General features: G+C 34.9%; 1 protein-coding gene across 1 annotated transcript in view; it reads left to right on the top strand.

The window, feature by feature from the left end:
• The first annotated feature begins 2,026 nt into the window (after positions 1 to 2,026).
• Taf1 (TATA-box binding protein associated factor 1) overlaps positions 2,027 to 20,591 on the top strand; it is a 43,433-nt gene continuing 24,868 nt past the window's right edge. Inside the window, exons 1-17 of the mRNA XM_088226613.1 lie at positions 2,027 to 2,117; positions 2,271 to 2,495; positions 5,654 to 5,727; positions 6,182 to 6,261; positions 6,691 to 6,805; positions 8,312 to 8,496; positions 9,172 to 9,337; positions 10,246 to 10,368; positions 11,216 to 11,349; positions 11,666 to 11,865; positions 12,819 to 12,978; positions 13,788 to 14,022; positions 15,405 to 15,590; positions 16,599 to 16,771; positions 18,098 to 18,218; positions 19,352 to 19,509; positions 20,287 to 20,482. Coding sequence (XP_088082739.1) covers positions 2,276 to 2,495; positions 5,654 to 5,727; positions 6,182 to 6,261; positions 6,691 to 6,805; positions 8,312 to 8,496; positions 9,172 to 9,337; positions 10,246 to 10,368; positions 11,216 to 11,349; positions 11,666 to 11,865; positions 12,819 to 12,978; positions 13,788 to 14,022; positions 15,405 to 15,590; positions 16,599 to 16,771; positions 18,098 to 18,218; positions 19,352 to 19,509; positions 20,287 to 20,482 — 2,526 coding nt within the window. The 5' untranslated portion in view covers positions 2,027 to 2,117; positions 2,271 to 2,275. The remainder of the gene's footprint in view (positions 2,118 to 2,270; positions 2,496 to 5,653; positions 5,728 to 6,181; positions 6,262 to 6,690; positions 6,806 to 8,311; positions 8,497 to 9,171; positions 9,338 to 10,245; positions 10,369 to 11,215; positions 11,350 to 11,665; positions 11,866 to 12,818; positions 12,979 to 13,787; positions 14,023 to 15,404; positions 15,591 to 16,598; positions 16,772 to 18,097; positions 18,219 to 19,351; positions 19,510 to 20,286; positions 20,483 to 20,591) is intronic.

Here is a 20,591-nt window from a genome sequence, read left to right as displayed (position 1 = left end):
CTTATAAACAGCATTAAATCACAATAATATGAATAACTAAAAGACGAATTATTGATATTTTATTAAAAAAGGTTATAGATTTAGGGTGCATAGTTTAAAATTTAAATTAATAAATAATTTATAAAACTTAATTAAAAACTAAATAAAGTGCATTTACTACCGTTTCAATTTCGTTTTGTTTTTGTTTCAAATGGTTGATAATCATGTAGTAATGTGTTAGTTAACATAATAAACATATAATTTTTGTTTGCATAAGCACGCACATTTGAATTATTTATATGAAAACTTATTTTTTAACAAAATTTTAATATACATTTATTTACTTATATTATAGTAATACTTAGCCTGCAAACATTCCACTGCTGGGCACAGGCCTCTCCTCAATTATTGTTATAAATAAAATTGAAAACAATAACAGGTACCCCGGAATGAAATCACCTAACGCAGAGTTCGGTTCTGACAAAGTCCTAACTTTAAAACAAAAATATTTGCAGCAAAGTCGTTCACTTACAATTTCTGCTTCTTCTGGCTTGTCTTTATATTAATCCTTTTTCTAGCTTTACTAGGGTCAACATTTTCCAAATTGGAGTACATGTTGACTATTTTAAGTTATCACAACCTGCATCAAACACACAACACTCTCAAAATTATGATGGCCGCCATAACGGCCGACTGTTCGATTCTGATTGGCTTGTTTGGACGTATGGGGTTTTGATATAAATGCTCATGTGGATCTGCTAGCTTATGAACAGAAACAGAGTTTTTTGACAGTATTTTCATTGGAATAATGATGACATGTTTTAATTTGAATAGTACTGAAATGATCGCATTTTTTTTCACTACATTTTGTGAAACAATTATAGAAAAAAAATTGGGTGGACATACTGGCGTTTGAAATTTATCAACTCAAATATGTTTTTATTATTTGTTTATCGTAGCGATCTACGGGGGGCTCAATATTCATTCACCAATAACCCTTTTTAAATTGCGTCAAACCCCGTTTTTTTCTCTGTTTTATAAACAGTTTTTAATCATCAGTTTGGCCATATATGAAGTGTATTCGCATCCAAAAAAATAAAATTCCTAAAATTACCTTCTTCTCTACCCCTGCGATAAGATCCATAATTGCACCCCAGATAATTGATGATTGGCAATCCGGATGACTGGAGTTCTTCTGTACTTATTCATTCAGGTCTTAGGGGAATATCTAGGGTCCCCCAGGAAGCATATTATTTTCAAAAAAAATAATTTAATCATTTTATCGAATTAATTTTTTGCATAATTCTATCTTACTACATATATTTAGAACGAATAAAAATTATTTTAATATTTTTCTGACAAATTCTTTCAATCATGATTCCTATTTTTTTTTGCTTTTCCCTCGTGCAAATAGCAAGCATAACAATTTATTCACTATACAGTTTAGTAATCTTAAAATATAAAGTTAGTAATCTTTAATATGTTACTAAAAGATTAATAATTAAGTTCTTATAATAAATAATAGTTAACATATGGATTTTAAAAAGAACGTCTTCCAAGTAAAGTCAACATAATAAAAACAAAAATTCAACATAATATTTTATTGATTGAAGTTGATAAGTTCGCAAGTGTGTTATTGGTTTATTTCCAGACATTTCTGTCTGTATGGTCATTACCATAAAAATCCGGATTTCGTGCGTTACATCCTTTCTCAACAGTATTTTATGAAAAATTCTATGAATTTCGTTAGAAAACTTAAAATATTGTGGAATAATTTTATAAATACTACCCTGACAATCATAAGTCGTATTTATAGCATTTTAGTTTGGGTATTCTTGGTACCCCACTCCGAAACTCACGGTTTTTTTCTAGCTCAGGCCTGGAGAAGTTGAAATTAATTTTATTCAAAATTTAATATCTTTATTCTAAGTTTCAATTTTGGTCAATTAAAAAAATCAAACTCATAAATTGCGCAACTTACCCCAATATTTTTCGCATAAGAACTTTATTTTTATCTATGGCTATTTGGCAACAAACGTCAAACGTCAAAAAAGAAATGTCTGCCGCCGCGGATGGCCGCGGTGGTAAAGTTGACACTAATTAATTTATATTCTAACAGAGCTTTGAATTAACTTAAGGTAATAATTTTCTTTAAAAACTATGCATTTAGTTTATTTCCGTCGTTAGATTCATATAGTTTTAGTTATGAAATAACTCACGAACTTCTTAAAAGTTTGTAAACATAACCCACTTGTTATATTGTTTTGTTTATTTTAATATTTATTTTTAAGGTAATATGGGTGACAGTGACGGAAATGATTCAGGGGGCAGCGGTGTCGATTTAACTGGCTTTTTATTCGGTAATATTGACGAGTCTGGGCATCTAGAAGATGACTATCTTTTGGATGGAGACGCAAAGCGAATGCTGTCTTCCCTCGGTCGGATGGGTCTTGGATCGTTACTTGCCGAAGTTATTGAGCCGGGAGACGAGCCAACAGACGATGACAAAGATAAAGGTAAGATTCCACTCTTTTTTATTTATTTGAAATGGTTTATTTTACAAAATAAAAACTCTTACTTTTACGCAATAAGGAACTTCAGCCCTACGGGAAATTGGATATAAAAAATGTTTTCTTGCTCGCTGTAAAATTAGAACATTAAATTGTATAGCAAAGTTTCCTGAAAATGTATGAAAAAAATAATAAAAACGCACTACTTTGAACGACGACACTGGTTCATATTAAGAAGCAACGTCAACAAAAAGTTTGAATCAGTTCAACATCGAATTTCAAGAAAGATAAGCTAGAGGTTGGGCTTATCCATAGACTAATATACGTATAATGAGTTAAACAACTAAAATGAAACTACCTTAAACATACCTTCTCTTCAAGACTCGAAATAAATCCGATTTTTTAGTCCTATTTAAATTCTCAGCTCACTCTTTGCTGCGCCTAAACTACTGAGCTCAATAAAATTAAATATCCCAACTAGAAACCTCGGACAAAACTTACTCTTTCATACCGATAACCATACAACTAACTATGGTTTTCATTCCCCTATGCCCAGAATTCTTAGGTCGGCCAACAAACATACCAGTCTTGATTTCTTTGATAACAAGTTGTATTCTTTCATACGATCACTGAATCAAATTCAATTATGAACACCTCTCTCCCGCTTCCACTCCCACCAAGTCTACTAAATACCATTGTGTCTAGAAATAGAAATTTTCCATTATAATAATTTTCTATCTACAAATATGTCCTTAAAAATGCCCATTGGGCGAATATATAAATAAATAAATTTAAAAATATATATATTTTTTTTTGGACTTGTTTTAATAGTCTATTAACAAATAAAAAAAGACACTGAACTTCCTCATTGCGATTTTGTACTGGTTTTATAATGTTTGATTAGAAAACAGGAAAAAGTTCATTTGTCCAAGGTAGGTTATAAAAGATTTTGGAAATTATTTCATACACCTGTAGGAATTATTTGTAGAGGTTCGGAGTTCCTACCCCAATTAGAGATTGACAAAAAAGACACTAGGTTGGTGTTTAATGCGTATATATTACACGGCGAATAAGATACAGCACTTGGTTGTGTAGTGTGAGCGTAGTGGCGATGATGGCTTGAAGAGACTGCACTTGAACTACATGCTGGAACTGAGTGACGTCGTCGAGCTGGACTGACTGACTGAACTGGACTTGTTGGGCTGACTGACTGGCGTTGCCACGCCCTGTAGTCTCTTTATAGGCGACGTTCCTTTGTAGTTCATTTCTTCATGGTAGGGACGATGTGAATGTACTGCAGAACAATGCTCCCGATTTATGTGCAATACTGTTAGAGTTGCATTATAATGTTGTATCGAATTCTATAGAAAATGATGACATTGCTTTCTTCGGTCATCACACTATTTCATGTGAAACGTTTTAGCATGTGTGTATCATCGATTATGGAGTATGAACCCTACACACCTATGTACATTGACATGCCCCGAGCATTCATAAATTATGACACTTAACTCATGCCCAAATGCCAGGTCATGCCTAACGCGTATTTAGGCGTTCTTCGACCGCCAGCCGGTTAACATTTAGAATCGAAACCAAAACGCCTGCTTGTGTCATGAAAGTATGTAAAAACCTTTCAGATAAACATTGTAAAACGGATTGTGTACCTTTTAATTAGTAAATATTTGTTTACGAGTGATTAACAAAGCTTAAAACAATTCATATTCAAATATTATTATTATTTTTTGTAAACGTTAAACTATACCTAGTGGCGCAATTGCGAAGCTATTCTTAGTTACAGGATGCACTGATAGAAATATGTTTTTAAAATAAACAAACTAGAGTAATATTATTTTTTCATTCCCTAAAATCCAATGAAAATAAATAAATGGGTCGAAATCATAAGGAATTTAAGGGAAGAATCTGATTGGGATCCACCAAAGTGGAATTTAGATTCTTAGCGTTAAAATACAAACCTTTTTATGTACCAAAAATGGGTGGTATAAATAAACAAACTTAGTAACTATGTGTTCGTTTTTGTGTCACTACTTTTAAAAATATTTTACTCTATAGGACATGTCTATGTATTAATATGTCAATTCAAATGTAAAAATGCCTCAATTATAGAATTACACATGGCAAGAATATTGGGTAGCCTCCCCCCAAGTCAAGAGAAGACACGTTTTCCAATTGAAACCAAATTTAACAGAAAAACCTTGGTTTTCCAAAGTGACTCTGAACAAATTTGACACATCTTCTATGTGCAGAATGCGCATTGGGCATTTATTTATTTATATTTGGATAATTTATATAGCGCCGTTTTTGTGAAAATCACCTCAAGGGCTCTGTACAATAAATAAATATCCCACTACGTCTTGCAGCTACAGAGCGCATGGACAGTTGGGATTCTTGTTCCTCGTCTCCAATTATGATATACAAGAGCTAGATTACAGCACGTCTTACAGCTACAGAGCGCACAGACAATAAGAAATCTAGCCCCTTTTTCCATTTTTTATTTGACAATAAAGTTTAGAGATTTAGTGATATTTAAAAAAAAAAAAAACAATTTATAAAAATAAAAGTTAGATTACAAGTCTTGCAGCTACTGAGCGCATGGACGCTTGGAAATCTAGACCTCATTTACTAAATTAGGATATTTGATAGTTGATAACATTTACCTATTGAAGCTAGATTACTAATTGTCGCCATGTGTGAATATCAGCTTGAGGAGGAAGATCTGAATTATGTTTTCTTTGGATGCCCCATAAATTATTGTTATCCTGAGTTCCTATCCGACCTCTCCGATATCAACTTCCCATTCCCTACTCATATTTTAAGTCTCTTGTCCACACCCAATAAACATATATTCAAAATCTTATGTAGTTATAAATGGTATAAAGTTGTAAATAATTTATGTATCATGTAAAGTGTACGTAATATAAAATACTAACACACTAACTTGTATATAGTACTAACACATGTGTAAATATTTAAATAAGTCAAATCTCAAACTAGACACTGGCTAGAACACCCCAGTTAGAAGTGAAAAAGCAAAAAAAAAACTAAGAAGAATTACACAAATTTATTATTTGAGTTTATGTATCAATTTGTCTATTGTTTAAAAAAATACGACTTTTTCTAATTCAAATAGCATAATTTTGTTCCAGATTTTACTGAAAAGAGTCCATCAGCCGTGGATTATTTTGACTTTGCAGAACTGGCTGAGGATTTTTCCATCCAGGTAACGGTTTATTTTCTAATTTTACATTACATAAAATTAATTGTACGCTTAATTGTAAATATTTAAGCGTACAAATGTCAGTTTTTAAATAAATATTATTTTGTGATTACATACCAAGCTGGGCGCAATGGCGTATTACGTTGCCCTCAACAATTTGAAAAAAGAGATAACTAATCATGAAACACATCTGATCATTTATGTTAGAAAGAAATATTCATATTTCCTTAATCAATTTTTTTTTGTGTAATTCGTTACCATAGAAATTATAGCGGACAATAAAAATAAATGATAAATTATTAAATAATTATAATCACGGTCCATCTTCACCATATAGCTCTGGCAGCTTCATTCCCTCGATTTTTCTCGCGAACAGAAGGTGTAAAAATGCTTACTTTCATCTAATTTAGAAAGAAACGGACACAACTCATATTAACACCCAATACATTACCAACAGGCTCGAACTCACGAAGCTGGTTACGATGGAGACATGGAAGGCGATGGATCTCTCATGCCCCCACCACAAGCACCAAGCAGGTAAATAAACAAATTGAACCGGGTTGTGGCCACACGGGGCCACGGCTAGTGTAGTGGACTCACGGATCGAAGGTCCGAGGCTCAAACTTGACTCCCATTTTCTAATGTTGAGTTGTTTATAACTCATTGAAAATGGCCCCCCACAATTTAAATATTTGGGAAAACTAAAAGAAAGCAAATATTTATTTTTTAAATGAATATATAAATATCAATCTCAGCCATTTTGATGATTCTCTAGCAAAACAAAAGTAAACACCAAGTCTTTTTATGAATACTATGATTTTAACCTTTGTTCAATTTAGCAGCTATCTGCTTTCTATTTATTAATTTCTAACTTATATTTACAGTCTGTATTACGTAATGGGTTAAATAGCCCGTAAAGTAATGCAGACTACAATTTGTCAAATAAATAAATCAATTTCGTTACAGTCCAAACAGAGACAATGGCCCTCGTCGGCTGGAGACCCCACTGGCCGCAATGTTGCCATCCAAATACGCCAATGTGGACGTCCGAGAACTGTTCCCTGACTTTAGAGTGGACAAGGTAAGGTTTAAATATTCTGAATGTCACATAAATATTTATGTAATATTAAAAAATTACGTTTTCTTTAACCTTTCCCTCACTAAGCATCAAAAAATTACACATGATCCGAACGTGGGCACCAAATGACCCCAGCGCCTACTTGTATATGGCGTCAGGAGAATAAAACGTCGGAAGGGTTTATGACCGTGCAATAATTTATTCATGTTTTCGCGTACACATATTTTACTCATTTGTGTATTTTATTCATTTTCGTTAGTTTGTTGAATGCTTATGTACATAAAGTGAAATTTACCCTTGTATTATTTACATCTTTTTTGTTTTAATATTAAAAAAACAAAAACAGGAAAATGCTTCTTTCTATTTATTTCACGATTACAAAAAATATACGGCAAATAGCTTTAATACTTGAGTTATCGAATTAAAATCGGTCTATGGGGGATTCTGATTCCCCTCCTTAAGTCAAGCCACTGAAGGGTGAATCAACTCACCTATGTTCGAGCATTGGTTACAAGTGATGAGATTGCCATAAGGACATTATTATTTAACTCATCATTGTAAGCTTGACAGCCCCGGGTGGGCTCGGCTGAATCCAGGAGTCTCCTCCACTCTTGCCGGTCTGCTGCCCTTCCTCTCCAGTTCCTCACTTTCAACACTGCTGTAGTCCATCCATTACATTTTGGGCCTTCCTGGTCTTCGTCGTCCTTGTGGCACAGAGAGAGTTAGGCGTTTTAGGGGTTTTCGACGTCTATTCTAATTATATGGCCAGTCCACCTCAAGCGTCCCACCTCGATGGAGTTGATTACATCGGACGCTCCGTTGATTTCATATAGCTCCCTATTGTAGCGATGACGCCGATGATTATTTTCTCTCACACGGCCATAGAGATCTCTGAGGATTCTTCTTTGGAAAGCTGTAATGGTTCCCTCAATATTCTTTGTCATAATCCAGGTTTCAAAGGCATATGTCAGGATTGGTTTAATCAGAGTTTGTACAGTATTATTTTAGTATTTTTTCATACTAGCTTGGGCCGTAGCAGCCATTATTCTCCACATTCTGTAATTTTCTGTGACATAGAAAAGTCGGTAAGTGGTTATATACAAATATTTAATAACATTTTGTAACATTTTTTTTTTTTTGTATATCCGTTATTTCTATATTTATTTTGTGTCCAGGTATATAAAAATACAGTTCTATGTCTGAAATCGAACCGGAACCCTGGATAAATGTTTTCAATCCTGAAAATGTTGAAAATTTGGTTGGTTGGAAGAAATTGCCATTTGGCAATAAGCCAGCCAATGTACAAATAACATTATGTACAAAAAGTTAAATAAATAAAATGGAAATCGAGCGGGGATAAAAATATGTTTATTAAAAAATAAAATAAATAATACTTCAGATCAAATAAACACGTGGGGAAATTTCCAACTTTCTATAAGTAAAGTTTTAATTATAGCCTCAAGCTAATCATACAAGTACTCATAGTTTGTAATATTTACCTTTGATCAGGTTTTGCGGTTCTCGCGCCTGTTTGGGCCCGGGAAGGCGTCTTCCCTCCCGCAGATCTGGCGCGGGGTGCGACGTCGGCGTCGACGGAGGCGCTCCAACTCGGCGTCCAGCGACACCGCGCCCCCTGACCCCTCCACACAGCCCCCTCCCGACCCCAAGTCCGATGATGAAGACAAACTCCTCAGGTACGATCACCGTCTGTATTTATTTTCGAATTTGTGGGCTGGGATTAAATTGGTTGGACATGATAAATTCGCCGGAATGATTTCAAAACTTTGAAAAGCAAAAAGTGTTGGAATTATTTTTGGAAGCCACCGAATCTGTATATCCGACAGGACCTATAAAAGGGCCACAGATTGTAGCAACTTCGAAGCCACGGTCTCTGACTGAAGAAAACTAACTTCAATCAATAGGCACAGGAAGTATTTCCTGAGCAATAGGGTTGCTGATAGTTGGAATAAGTCAATTCTCAAAAACTTTAAAAATGGGCAAGACTTGTTTAGGACAAATTTGCTATTTTTTTTACTATAGTTTACAAGTTTGATATTGTTTGTTACATGTAGATAAGATGATCTGTCTTATGCTCTGATTATGATGATTCAGAATGGCTACATTAGATTGTCGTTGCATGTAACGTATCCCATTTGTAAAATAGGAGTCCGGTGTGTAGATAAAGGCACACCAGCAGTGCTGAGCAGTTACTGCTGGGCTGGTATTCTGAATACTCTCGTAGGATTGAAAAACCTTTGCTAACATGTAATTAGTATGTAAATTACGTTCTACCATCCCAGCAATGACTGCTTGTCTATAGTCCAACTTAAAAAATATTTCAAAAATTTACTGTAATTTCCATGGTTCAGGCCATGTGAGGAGGGCACGGGGACAGGCCCCGGGCAGACTGGTAACCCGGGGAGTGCGGAGAAGCAGAGCACCGCCCACTGGCGCTTCGGGCCTGCTCAGGTCTGGTACGACATGCTCCAAGTTCCGGAGTCGGGGGAGGGATTCAACTATGGCTTCAAACTTAAGGTAACTAGAAGACAATAAATCAAAATGTATATTTTGAAAGTTGAATACCCAATAAAATAGAAACATTAATCAAATGTTTAATATAAATAAGCATGTACATAAAAACAGGGGGAAAGGAGAGGAGTGGGGGAGTTCCAGCAATTTTTTTATCAATTAATCGCCACTTTATGAGGGGGTACTCAAAAGAAACCGGACTAGTATTTAAATTTTTATTTTTATAAAAACCTTTAAAGTACTCTCCATTGGAGTATAGGATGGGTGTGCGTGAGTTGATTTGAGGTTAAATGAGAAATAGATTACAATCGAAGTTAGTTATTAAGTAGTTACACACGAGTTACATCCTATTATTTTGTACAGAAGGAATTTACAATAGCGAACACTGGCGGATAGCTGTTGGCCGGGCGACACAAAATGCCAAGATGAAATGTAATGAGTTCTTCCGATGCACGGCGTTTAATATCTTGTCCAAGCTGACGTTGCAGCGGACCACGCATTGCGGGTTAAAGCGGAGTTTGGACCTGTCAACCTCACGGCGCTAATGTATTTGTCCATCTCTATTCCATTGTTGGAAACATTTTTTAATCAATCTTCCCTGATGCTTGCTAGCACCTCCGTCGTTTTTTTCTTCACCTAAGCAACGTCGGCCAAGCGCTAGTTTTTCGTGTCTTTTTTCATTAGAGGCAATAAAAAAGTCGCAAATGGCTAGGTTGGGCGAATAGGGGGGGTGGGGTACAGGAAATTGAATATTATTTGTATCGGTAAAGGTGATGAAGTATTTTTGTATTTGCATGCTTTTACATAAGAGGCAGGTACATCTCGAAACCGTTAGATACTAAAAAGGTGTTATGTGGTTTATATACTAATATTGACTGATGTCTTAAATTAAACTTATTTGTTTATGATTACAGGAACCGGAATCAGAACCGGAAGCAGACACTGAAGCTGTTTTCCCTGACGAGGCCTTCCTCATGGTCTCCCAACTGCAGTGGGAAGATGACGTCGTGTGGGACGGTACAGAAATCAAACACAAGGTAACCTATTTTACCATTTTAAAGCCTCCACTACATATTGCCAAACGCATGTGCCAATAATGCTAGTGAATACTCATGGCCAACCTGTAATTAGGGCCGTTGTTCAGATGTGTCAAAATGTTTGAGGCTGGTTATGCTGCATAGTTCATCATTACACCGAATGCACCACTGATCCGAAAGCAATGACACTGGTCAACTGTTCAAAATTTGTGGATTCAATTATCACTCGTCTTTTGTTTCTATAATAAATAATTATAATGAAAACTTATAATATAAAAAATCAAACACTGCTTCGAGTCTACTGAACGTTTATTTTATTTTTACCAATATAAAAACAAAAATTTCGTGACAATTGTTTCGCCTTGTTAGGGCATTTTCAAACGAATATGAAGATTAGATGGATTGAATGTCCTTATATAGTTATATAATTCAAGGTACTTAAGTAAAAAATAAAAATTATATTATGAACATTAATCATAATTGTGGGAATAACCAATAGTTAAGGGCAAGGCAACAAGTGTTTAATAGGTAATGGGGAATTTAGGTATTTATATTTGAATTTCGGAAAATTTTATAAGTATATATCATAATATAGGACATTCAATCCATCTAATCTTCACATTTGTTTGAAAATTTTCTGAAAAGGCGAAGCAATTGTCACGAAATTTTTGTTTTTATATTTGTAAAAATAAAATAAAGCGCTCAGTAGACTCAAATCAGTGTTTGATTTCTTATATTATAAGTTTAAATATGGAGTTCTACAAAATAAACACCAAATCAATAAATTAATTATAATGAACTTTCATCAAGAACTTTCATTGAAGTTCATTCATATTTTTTATGACAGGTGTTGGCACGTCTCAATAGTAAGACAAATGCAGCAGGCTGGTTGCCCAGTTCTGGTAATCGCACTGCACAAGCTTTCTCCCATCCCGGACGAGCTCCGTTGGCCCATCTCCCTAAACAGCCACCTCCACACACGTAAGTCTCCACTATACTGTGAACTTCTAAATAGAGTAGCATAGAATTATAGAGTTACAAAATCACCTTGAAATGATTTTGAAAAAAGAGATCAGATTGTTACGAAATAAGATGACTATATCTGGCTCCGATACTTTTAAATTTCAATAAAAATGTTTGGGCATGTCGAAGTAGATTCTCAGTGAGAATACAAACATTAAATATGATACTGCTCAAGCCTGGGTGTTTTTTTCTGTGATTCACCACTGTAATTCACCAAATTCTAAATGCGAAAATTTCTAACTATGTTTTCGATTTTATAATTTGAATATTCTAGAGGAGAAGATGACACGTGGTACAGTATCTTCCCTGTTGAGAATGAGGAGCTGGTGTATGGCCGATGGGAGGAAGAAGTGATCTGGGATGCGGCAGCTATGACTACCCTGCCCGAGCCCAAGTTGCTTACCCTGGATCCTAATGATGAGAACATTGTACTGGGCATTCCGGATGACATTGATCCTTCCAAAATACAAGCTGGTAAATATACTCGATTCTTTGTTTGGTGCTTAAAAAAATACGGTTTTGACTGTTTGTTATGGTTAGTAAGTTATTGAAATAAAATTTGCTCAAAATCTTTAATCGAAAAATATCCTGGCAATAAACTTGTTTAAAAATGTCAAATCTTATAGTCTGTGGAAGTATCCACACGTACTGTAAAATAGAGTAGATCATTATTTTCAAATCGTATTTTACATTACTACATCTTGTCATCATAAAACATCAGAAATCTCTCTGATAATGTCCAGAATAACCTGGATTTGAATCCTAGGGACGGAAATAGTTTTTTTCCTGTGATACAGTGAATTATTCACATTTTAGATAATATAATTTTTGCATGGCTTTGCTCGGGATCGAATTGAAATCAAAATTGGTTCTTAATAAATATCATTCTGTTATTTGAACTTTGCATACCTTGCTATGTAATTTCATCTTAAAATATTTATCTATGTTGAAATTTCTCATTGCAACAATTTACCATTGGTGTGTTTTATTTTATACCAAAAAAGGTCAAAAAAATATGGGTTGATCTAGAAAAATTTATTGTTAAAAACTTACATTTTAAAAGTTATTTTTCATACCGAAAAGCCTGAAAGAAAATTCATTTTAAAACAACACTGTTTATCTAGCCAATGAAATTTACAATGCCATTTTAAATGTTTATTGTAAATTTCACTTTTCTACAACTTACTGTTATTTTTTTAAATATTATGCTGTTTATCTTAAAATAGATTTTTTAATTTCTCGGTGCTATGACTTACCGTTGTAAAATTCAATTTTATACTAAGAAAGTCCAAAAACAAATTTGCCTGAAAATTTCCGGTTTATCTACGAATGAAATTTTGTATTTTGTAATTGTATGGCAGAACTTGCTAAACACTGCTGAATAAACAAATATTTTATTATTCTATGATTTAATATTATTGCTACAGAGAGAGGACCACAACCCAAGGTGAAGATTCCTCACCCTCATGTGAAAAAGTCCAAACTGCTTCTCGGCAAGGCGGGTGTGATCAACGTTCTACAAGAAGATGCCCCTCCACCACCTCCTAAATCTCCTGATCGAGATCCGTTCAACATATCCAACGATGTGTAAGTTTATTTTATAACTTCTTTGTGTGCTGTGTCAGGTCCCCCCGGCGTTGGCAATCACTGTGGTGAATGTTTCCCTGTCTTGCGCTTACCGGAACAGTTCATCTACATGTGTTATTCCGATCCAATCTCTTAAATCGCACAGCCAGGATGCTTGCCTCCTGCCGGCTTCTCGGTGACCATTTATTTTGCCTGTTAAGATCGTTTGGAGAAGGTGGTATTTCTCTCCACACAGTAGATGCTCCAGATATTTTTACAAATCTTCACAGTAAACAAGTGTATTCTGTCAGTGTTGGCTTTTCGTAAGACCTCTGAGTTTGTCACCATCTCAGTCCAAGGTATGCAAAAACTAAACAGCGGACAGCACTCGGCACAATAACCCGGAAACATCATTATGCAAATATTTACTCATATTTTATCAGCTCTTCTGAATGTTTTATATTCAATTGTTTCTAAATAAAAGTAAATAATTTTTTTTTTTTTTTAAATGTACCTGCTATCACTGATGCAAATTAAAAAGAGTCGTTATTCCTCTACTAATCGCATCTTAAATTTAGCAGACATTACCATGCTCTCAACAATCTGAAAAAAAAGAGATAACCAATCACGATACAAACATTTTTGCGAGAAAGAGATATAAATACACATTTCCATAGTTGTATTTCTCTGTAACTAATTACCATAGCTACAACACCGGCTTTTTACTTATTCTCTGCCTGCTTTTAATATGGCTATTTAATTATGCTTCTCTGCTGTCATGTATGTAATAAAATAGTTGATTAAAACAATGTCTCAATTCCGTTGACTAGTTTCTACGCTGCCCGGTCGTCCACTCTGCGTCTGCGCGCGGGCGGCGGACAGCTAATCCAGCACAGCACGCCCGCCGTGGAGCTTCGGGGGCCTCTGGTCCAGACCCACATGGGTCCCGCCCGCCTTCGGGCCTTCCACCGCCCCCCCCTGCGCAAGTACTCGCACGGCCCGCTCGCCTCGCAGGGCCCGCACCCTGTCTTTCCGCTACTGAAGCACATCAAGAAGAAGGCCAAGGTATAAACAAAATAAAACATTATAAACCGTGTTTTAAGTCAAAGAGGATTAGTCAACTTCTCAATCAAAGTTCAAATGTCCATAAGGACAAATATTAAGTATCACATTACCGAATATCGCACGCAACTACACTGGCTCAGTATCAGGCATAGAAGAAACATTCACATTCTATCACTTCTTCACAATATTTAAAAAAATACCACTTCACCTGTTTATCTGAGAGAGCTTAACCTCTATCACAACACGGACTATCTCTTCGTTCTAGTAACAAGAAACCCCTTTTAATACCCTTTCATCACATACATAGAAAATTATTATAAAGGAGAGTAGAAAGACACAATGGTATATAGTAGACTTGGTGGGAGTGGAAGCGGGAGAGGGGTATTTATAATTGAATTTGATTCAGTGATCATATGAAAGAGAACAACTTGTTATCAAAGAAATCTAGACTGGTATGTTTGTTGGCAGACCTAAGAATTCTGGACATGGGGGAATGAAAACCATAGTTAATTCTATGGTTATCAGTATGAAAGAGTAAGTTTTGTCTGAGGTTTCTAGTTGGGATATTTCATTTTATTGAGCTCAATAGTTCAGGGGCATCAAAGAGTGAGTTGAGAATTTTAAATAGGACTAGAAGGTTGGATTTATTTGGACGGTCTTGAAGAGAAAATATATTTAAGCTATTTTCTAACTTATACGTATATTGGTCTCTGGATAAGCCTAACCTCCAGCCTCTTTCTTAAAAATCGATGTTGAACTGATTCAATATTTTTGATGTGAACACCATAATATGGAGACCAGATAACAGAGGAATACTCTAGGTGCGGGCGGATAATGCATTTAAATCAAGATTGAAATGTCACTATCTAAATATTTGAGTTGTTCCTTTCTCCTTCTTTTCTTCTCATCTTGTCTCCTCTCTCCGTAGTATAGTGTCATTTTTATTTTTTTAGTTAATTTTTTGTTTTTAATTTGGTATAAAATTATAAGATTCAGTATAATTCCTTAGAATATGTCCATGTACAAATTTTCTTAAACTAAACAGTGTGGATAGGTAGGAAGAAATTGTCTTAAGCCAATATGCCTGCCCTTATATGTATATATATTGTATATGTAAATAAAGTGTTAAATAAATAAATAAGTACTGTCACTGTAAAATTGCCATCAAAAAGTTAAAAATGCAGGTGGGTTGCGCGTGGATTGATAACTGGACCAGACCAAATAGCTAAAATGTGTTTTTATAGCATAAATATTAAAACCAAAACAACACTAATATGTAGTGTTTTTGATACATACTTGGGTAATTTGATTATCTAATATGTATACCCGAGTCAACAAAAGATGTATGTATTTGATGATTTTTTTAATGTGTTGTTCTGTAGCAACGCGAGATGGAGCGCATGGCTTCTGGAGGTGGCGACGTGTTCTTCATGCGCTCTGTAGAAGACTTAAGCGGGCGCGACGGAGAGTTGGTCCTCGTGGAGTTCGGTGAAGAGCATCCTCCACTCATCAACCAGGTCGGCATGTGCTCTAAGATGAAGAACTACTACAAGCGCTGTGCTGGAAAGGTGATGCCTCACTTCTAGAATTTTATTAATATTCTCAAGTATAGTTTACAGTTTGTGTCACCTGATTTTTATCGTTCGAATCATTTCTGTCAAACTTACATGTTATTCTTATTTATCTATTATGTAGGTGCATATAATATGTATTTGTATGTTCCTTTTGAATCAACGTATGCGTATTGTCATACCTACCTTGTTTTATTGTTGACATTATATCATATTTACTGCATTTTGTGGGTACCTACCGTATTGTATGGGACTCGTTGCACATTATTCATTCAGTGTGTATCAATTAAATTTTAAAATATTTTTTTTTTTTTAGAATAAGATTTTGAAATTTACCATACTTTAAAAAAATACAATTCATAACATTTCTTAACTTAAATTTTAACAAAAAGGTTTCTAAAGTAGGTATAAACTATTATTATTTTTTAATAATCAAACTTCTTACCAAGCTCTTTCCTGTACCCTTTTCAATATAATTACAAGTTTTAAATTATTATTTTTTCTATAACGCACACACGCACCCTCTCCCTCATTCATTCACACATACACACATTCACATGAATACAAACCTCACACACTTACAATTACATAAACTCTACACAGAGGATTTTTTTAATTGGCTCTAGTATTGTTAATATATTTCTATTTATTTTTTTTATGTAATAGCTGTAAAAATCTAAATATTTTTTTTTTTAAACGAGTAATGCTTATAACGAAGGAATTCGGTCGGTCCCATCTTCCTCGTAATAACCAAGTTAGAATGTATACTGTCAATTTTTTAAAACTAATTTAGCAAAAATTTCATAATTCTTTACAATCAAACCGGAATATAACAAAACATGGAAACATTAAAAGCTTTCATTGTAACCCTCACTGCAGTACATATTGTCAATTTGTGTTCAATTAAATATACATGGTCAGTATAGTCGCCTTATTCTAGATTCCCTGCATGAGAATGTGTACACACGTTTATTCTGTTTTAAAACATTTTATTGTGTTGCGCAGGACAGTGGCCCCAAGGCGTACAAGTATGGCGAGGTGGCATATGCCCACACGTCCCCCTTCCTGGGCATACTGACCCCCGGCCAATCGCAGCAGGTTGTTGAGAACAACATGTATCGCGCCCCCATCTACCCGCACACTATGCCCAACTCTGACTTCCTGGTTATACGCTCCAGGTAAAAAAATAAAAAGAAAATGTAGTCTACATTTTTTTAAACCTTTTTGTCTCCAGCATTTACAACATTCAATGCCAAATTGCATGATTCTTCTTCTTCGTTTTTTATTGGCCTTTTTACATTTCAACTCGGGTGTTCTTGCCAGTGACGAGTTTTTTTTATTTTTTACATATGATTCAATCTAAATTGGTAAAATTAAAAAAAAAAAAACTGAGTAAAAGTTTTCTTTTTTAATTAAGTTAAGTGTTAAAACTTAATTTGCCTTAATAATAATAATTTTTCTGAATGAGGAACTTAGGATACGCCCTACGAAAAATAGGATACAAAAAATGTTTTCTTGCGCGCGGTAAAAATTAGAGCACTAAATTGTATGACAATCGTCATCAGTGGCGCTACAGCCCGTTGAGGGCCCTGGCCTCCTCCAGAATTTGTCTCCATTCGTCCCTGCACCCTGCGGCTCTTCTCCAGTCCGTCAGGCCAATCGCTCTAATGTCACTTTCCACATTATCCAACCATCTTGACTTTGCTCTGCCTCTGCTTCGTCTGCCTTCCGGAGTCGTATAATAGATCTTTTTTGGGGTACGGTTATCATTCATTCTGTGCACATTGCCCAACCATTGTAATCTTCTTATTTTGATGAATTGTGCAATGTTGGGTTCCCCATACAGTGCTTCTAATTCATGATTAAATCGTCTCCTCCACACTCCGTTTTGGTTGACAGCACCAAATATCTTCCTTAATATTTTTCTTTCGAATACTAATACCATAATTTCATCTGTTTTGGTCGTAACCCAGCATTCCGCACCATATGTAATGACCGGTCTGAGGAGAGTTTTATAAATTGAATGACAATGTTTCTTGAAAATTAATGAAAAAAAAAAAATATATATTTAAATGAAAACGCGCTACTTTGATCGACGCCACTAGTTCATACAAATCAACCAATGATATAAGAACTGTAAAGGATATCTGGTTGGCTTACAGAAAATGAACCAATGGGAAGAACTAATAGAGAACAACCTCTGAAGTCACACGCGGAGTTATTTCAGAAATACAAAACTTTAAAAAATCGTAGCGCTGACAATACGATATATAAAAATGAAAAAAAAAACATTTTTGGCTTAGTTTAATAACAAATAAAATAATAAAAAAAGACACTGAACTTCCTCATTCGCAAACCAACTGATATAAAATAATCATAATTTCAATAAAGACACTGGATTCAAAGTTCTCTTCTTCTTATGTTGAAAATAAAATATTAAAATGTAGGGTTCATAATCCGTAATCGTTATTTTAAAGTAAATATTTGTTTCAATGTAATTGCAGGCAGCAATATTTCATTCGAGAAGTGGATGCCCTTTTTATGGCCGGGCAGGAATGTCCCCTGTATGAAGTTCCGGGACCAAACTCTAAGAGGGCTAATAACTTTGTGAGGGACTTTTTGCAGGTGAGACATTGACAAGTTTACTTTGTTCATATAAATTATTAATGGGAAAATATGTTATCTTTTTATTATCTGATTATCATATATCCAGTAGTGCTTTGGCACCCAATTGCCACATATTTGGATCATTTTTGTAACTAATCTAAAACCACTGAACTTCCTCATTGTGTAATTAATATGTTTTTAAAAAGCACTCTATTTATTAGCTTCTCAGTTCTTTATGTGAAATGAAACCAGAGCCTTGGACGAATGTTTTCAATAGTCAAAAATCTAAATTTTTTTCATAACTCATTCGATCTGTCAAAAGACGAGCCGCGCGCCGCCGCGTGAATGGAGAATACAATCGAGGTATATAAACAAATGTGTAAATTATTGTCTCAAACTAAATTCAAAGTGGTGCTGTGTAATTTACCATTTTCTTTAAGTGTCTAATTTTGTCATTTTACTAAATAGTGACATGCAGTTGACTCATGTTTAGGAAGAATAAAGTCTTTACATCAATAAATTACGATGCAGAAAATTAAAAAAAATGGCAATAGAAATATTATTTGATGTTATAAACATAATGTGAAAAGGATATAGTTCAAATAGTTATCAAAAAAGTGTGAAACAGTTTCGCCGCAATGTAAATAACAGTTGGAATTTGTGGTGCCATACTAAAAAAAGTGATACCATATAAATAAATTTTCCCAATATTTAGGGAAAAATTCGCTGTATGCATTTTATGCAAATTCAAAGTACCCAGATAAAATTATTTAAACATGTATTTTTTTAAAATCAATAAAAAAGAACATATTGTAGTATTGCTTGAAAAAATACAAAATATTTTTTATTAAATCATTGGTAAATATGAATAATCCCCAATCATGACAGTTCTTACAATTTTTCTGCAGTATATTTAGTATAGTCTTGTAAAATAATTATATTTTAATTAAATTAAATTTTTCCCATACATTTTTCATTTCCTCGCTTTAAAGTTTTCCCCAGTTTTACACTTTTTTTTGTTGCTCCCTTGAAAAACGTAAAACAGGGGTTTTACTGTATTTAATTAATATAAAAATTGTATTCGGTAGTAATATTGGATACTCATATTTGTAATCTGAATTTAAAAAAAAAAATTATGATCTTCTGTACAGGTGTTCATCTACAGACTGTTCTGGAAGTCTCGTGACCAACCGAGGAGGATCAGGATGGATGATATTAAGAGAGCATTCCCGGCGCACTCGGAGTCCTCTATCCGCAAGCGTCTCAAGCTGTGTGCCGACTTCAAGAGAACTGGTCTAGACTCTAACTGGTCATTATTTTATCATATACTAGCTTTTTTCAATTCACTAAAAGCACAAAAAACAGTGAAATGTAAGCAAATGAAATGATACAAAAGTTTCTAATGCGGCGATCTTATTTTATAGATTTTAATCACTAAATAAACCAGAGTACAAATTAACTTTGATCCTTTCAGACTCATTTGTTAAAATTGTGTTTGCACTCAGTGAGATTCTTAGTGGGGGGATTTAGTGCTATGCAAGCTCCTGATGTCACTGCGACCTGTGAAAATCTATTGTGACGGGTCCCCGTGAATAGTTCTCATCCTCCAAGCCCAGGTCTATAAAGAGCCTGGCTATTTTGTGAAGGCGAGAGTTCCCATTTCGCTAAATCTTCCCCTCCATGCCCAGATCCGTTAAGTATTGGGCTATTAGGTAGGGGGTGAGCTCTTTAACATCCTCAGGTTTAACCAGTGGTCCCCCGAGGATGAGGCTCCTTTTATGATGTAAAGCATCACATTAACATAGAATGTGTATAGGTATTTTCTCATCTGCACTGCAGAACCTACATCTAGAAGTTTCAGAAAGGTTCATTATAGCAAGGTGTTTGTTCAATCTGCAGTGCCCTGGGCGGGCTCTAGTGATAACCCTCACTTGATTTCGGCTGCGCTTTATTAGGTCAAAAGCAAAACTTTGGCTTGGACATAGAGATTTATTTTTTTCCACGGGTTATTTTGAAACCGTAATAATCTGTGTACAAAAAAAGTTCAGTATATACTAATTTTACAAGTTTGAATAAATATTAAAAGGTGGGTAATCAAGCCCGAGTTCCGTCTCCCATCGGAAGAGGAGATCCGAGCCATGGTGTCTCCAGAGCAGTGCTGCGCGTACTTCAGCATGGCGGCCGCTGAGCAACGCCTCAAGGACGCGGGCTACGGTGAGAAATTCCTCTTCACTCAGCACGAAGACGATGATGAGGAGATGCAGCTCAAGATGGACGATGAGGTATGCTCCGTAACCTTACCAACTACTGTGCAATAGGGAAGGTTTTTTGCTATTCGAAATCGAATTATAAAAATATTTTTTGGAAATTATAATTATACAAAAAAAGAAT

This window comes from Micrasema longulum, unplaced genomic scaffold (assembly GCF_059751315.1).
Source record: "Micrasema longulum isolate JH-2025_06_02 unplaced genomic scaffold, ASM5975131v1 h1tg000452l, whole genome shotgun sequence".
In the NCBI taxonomy this organism is placed as follows: Eukaryota; Metazoa; Arthropoda; class Insecta; order Trichoptera; family Brachycentridae; genus Micrasema; species Micrasema longulum.
This window is presented reverse-complemented; position numbering and strand designations above follow the sequence as displayed.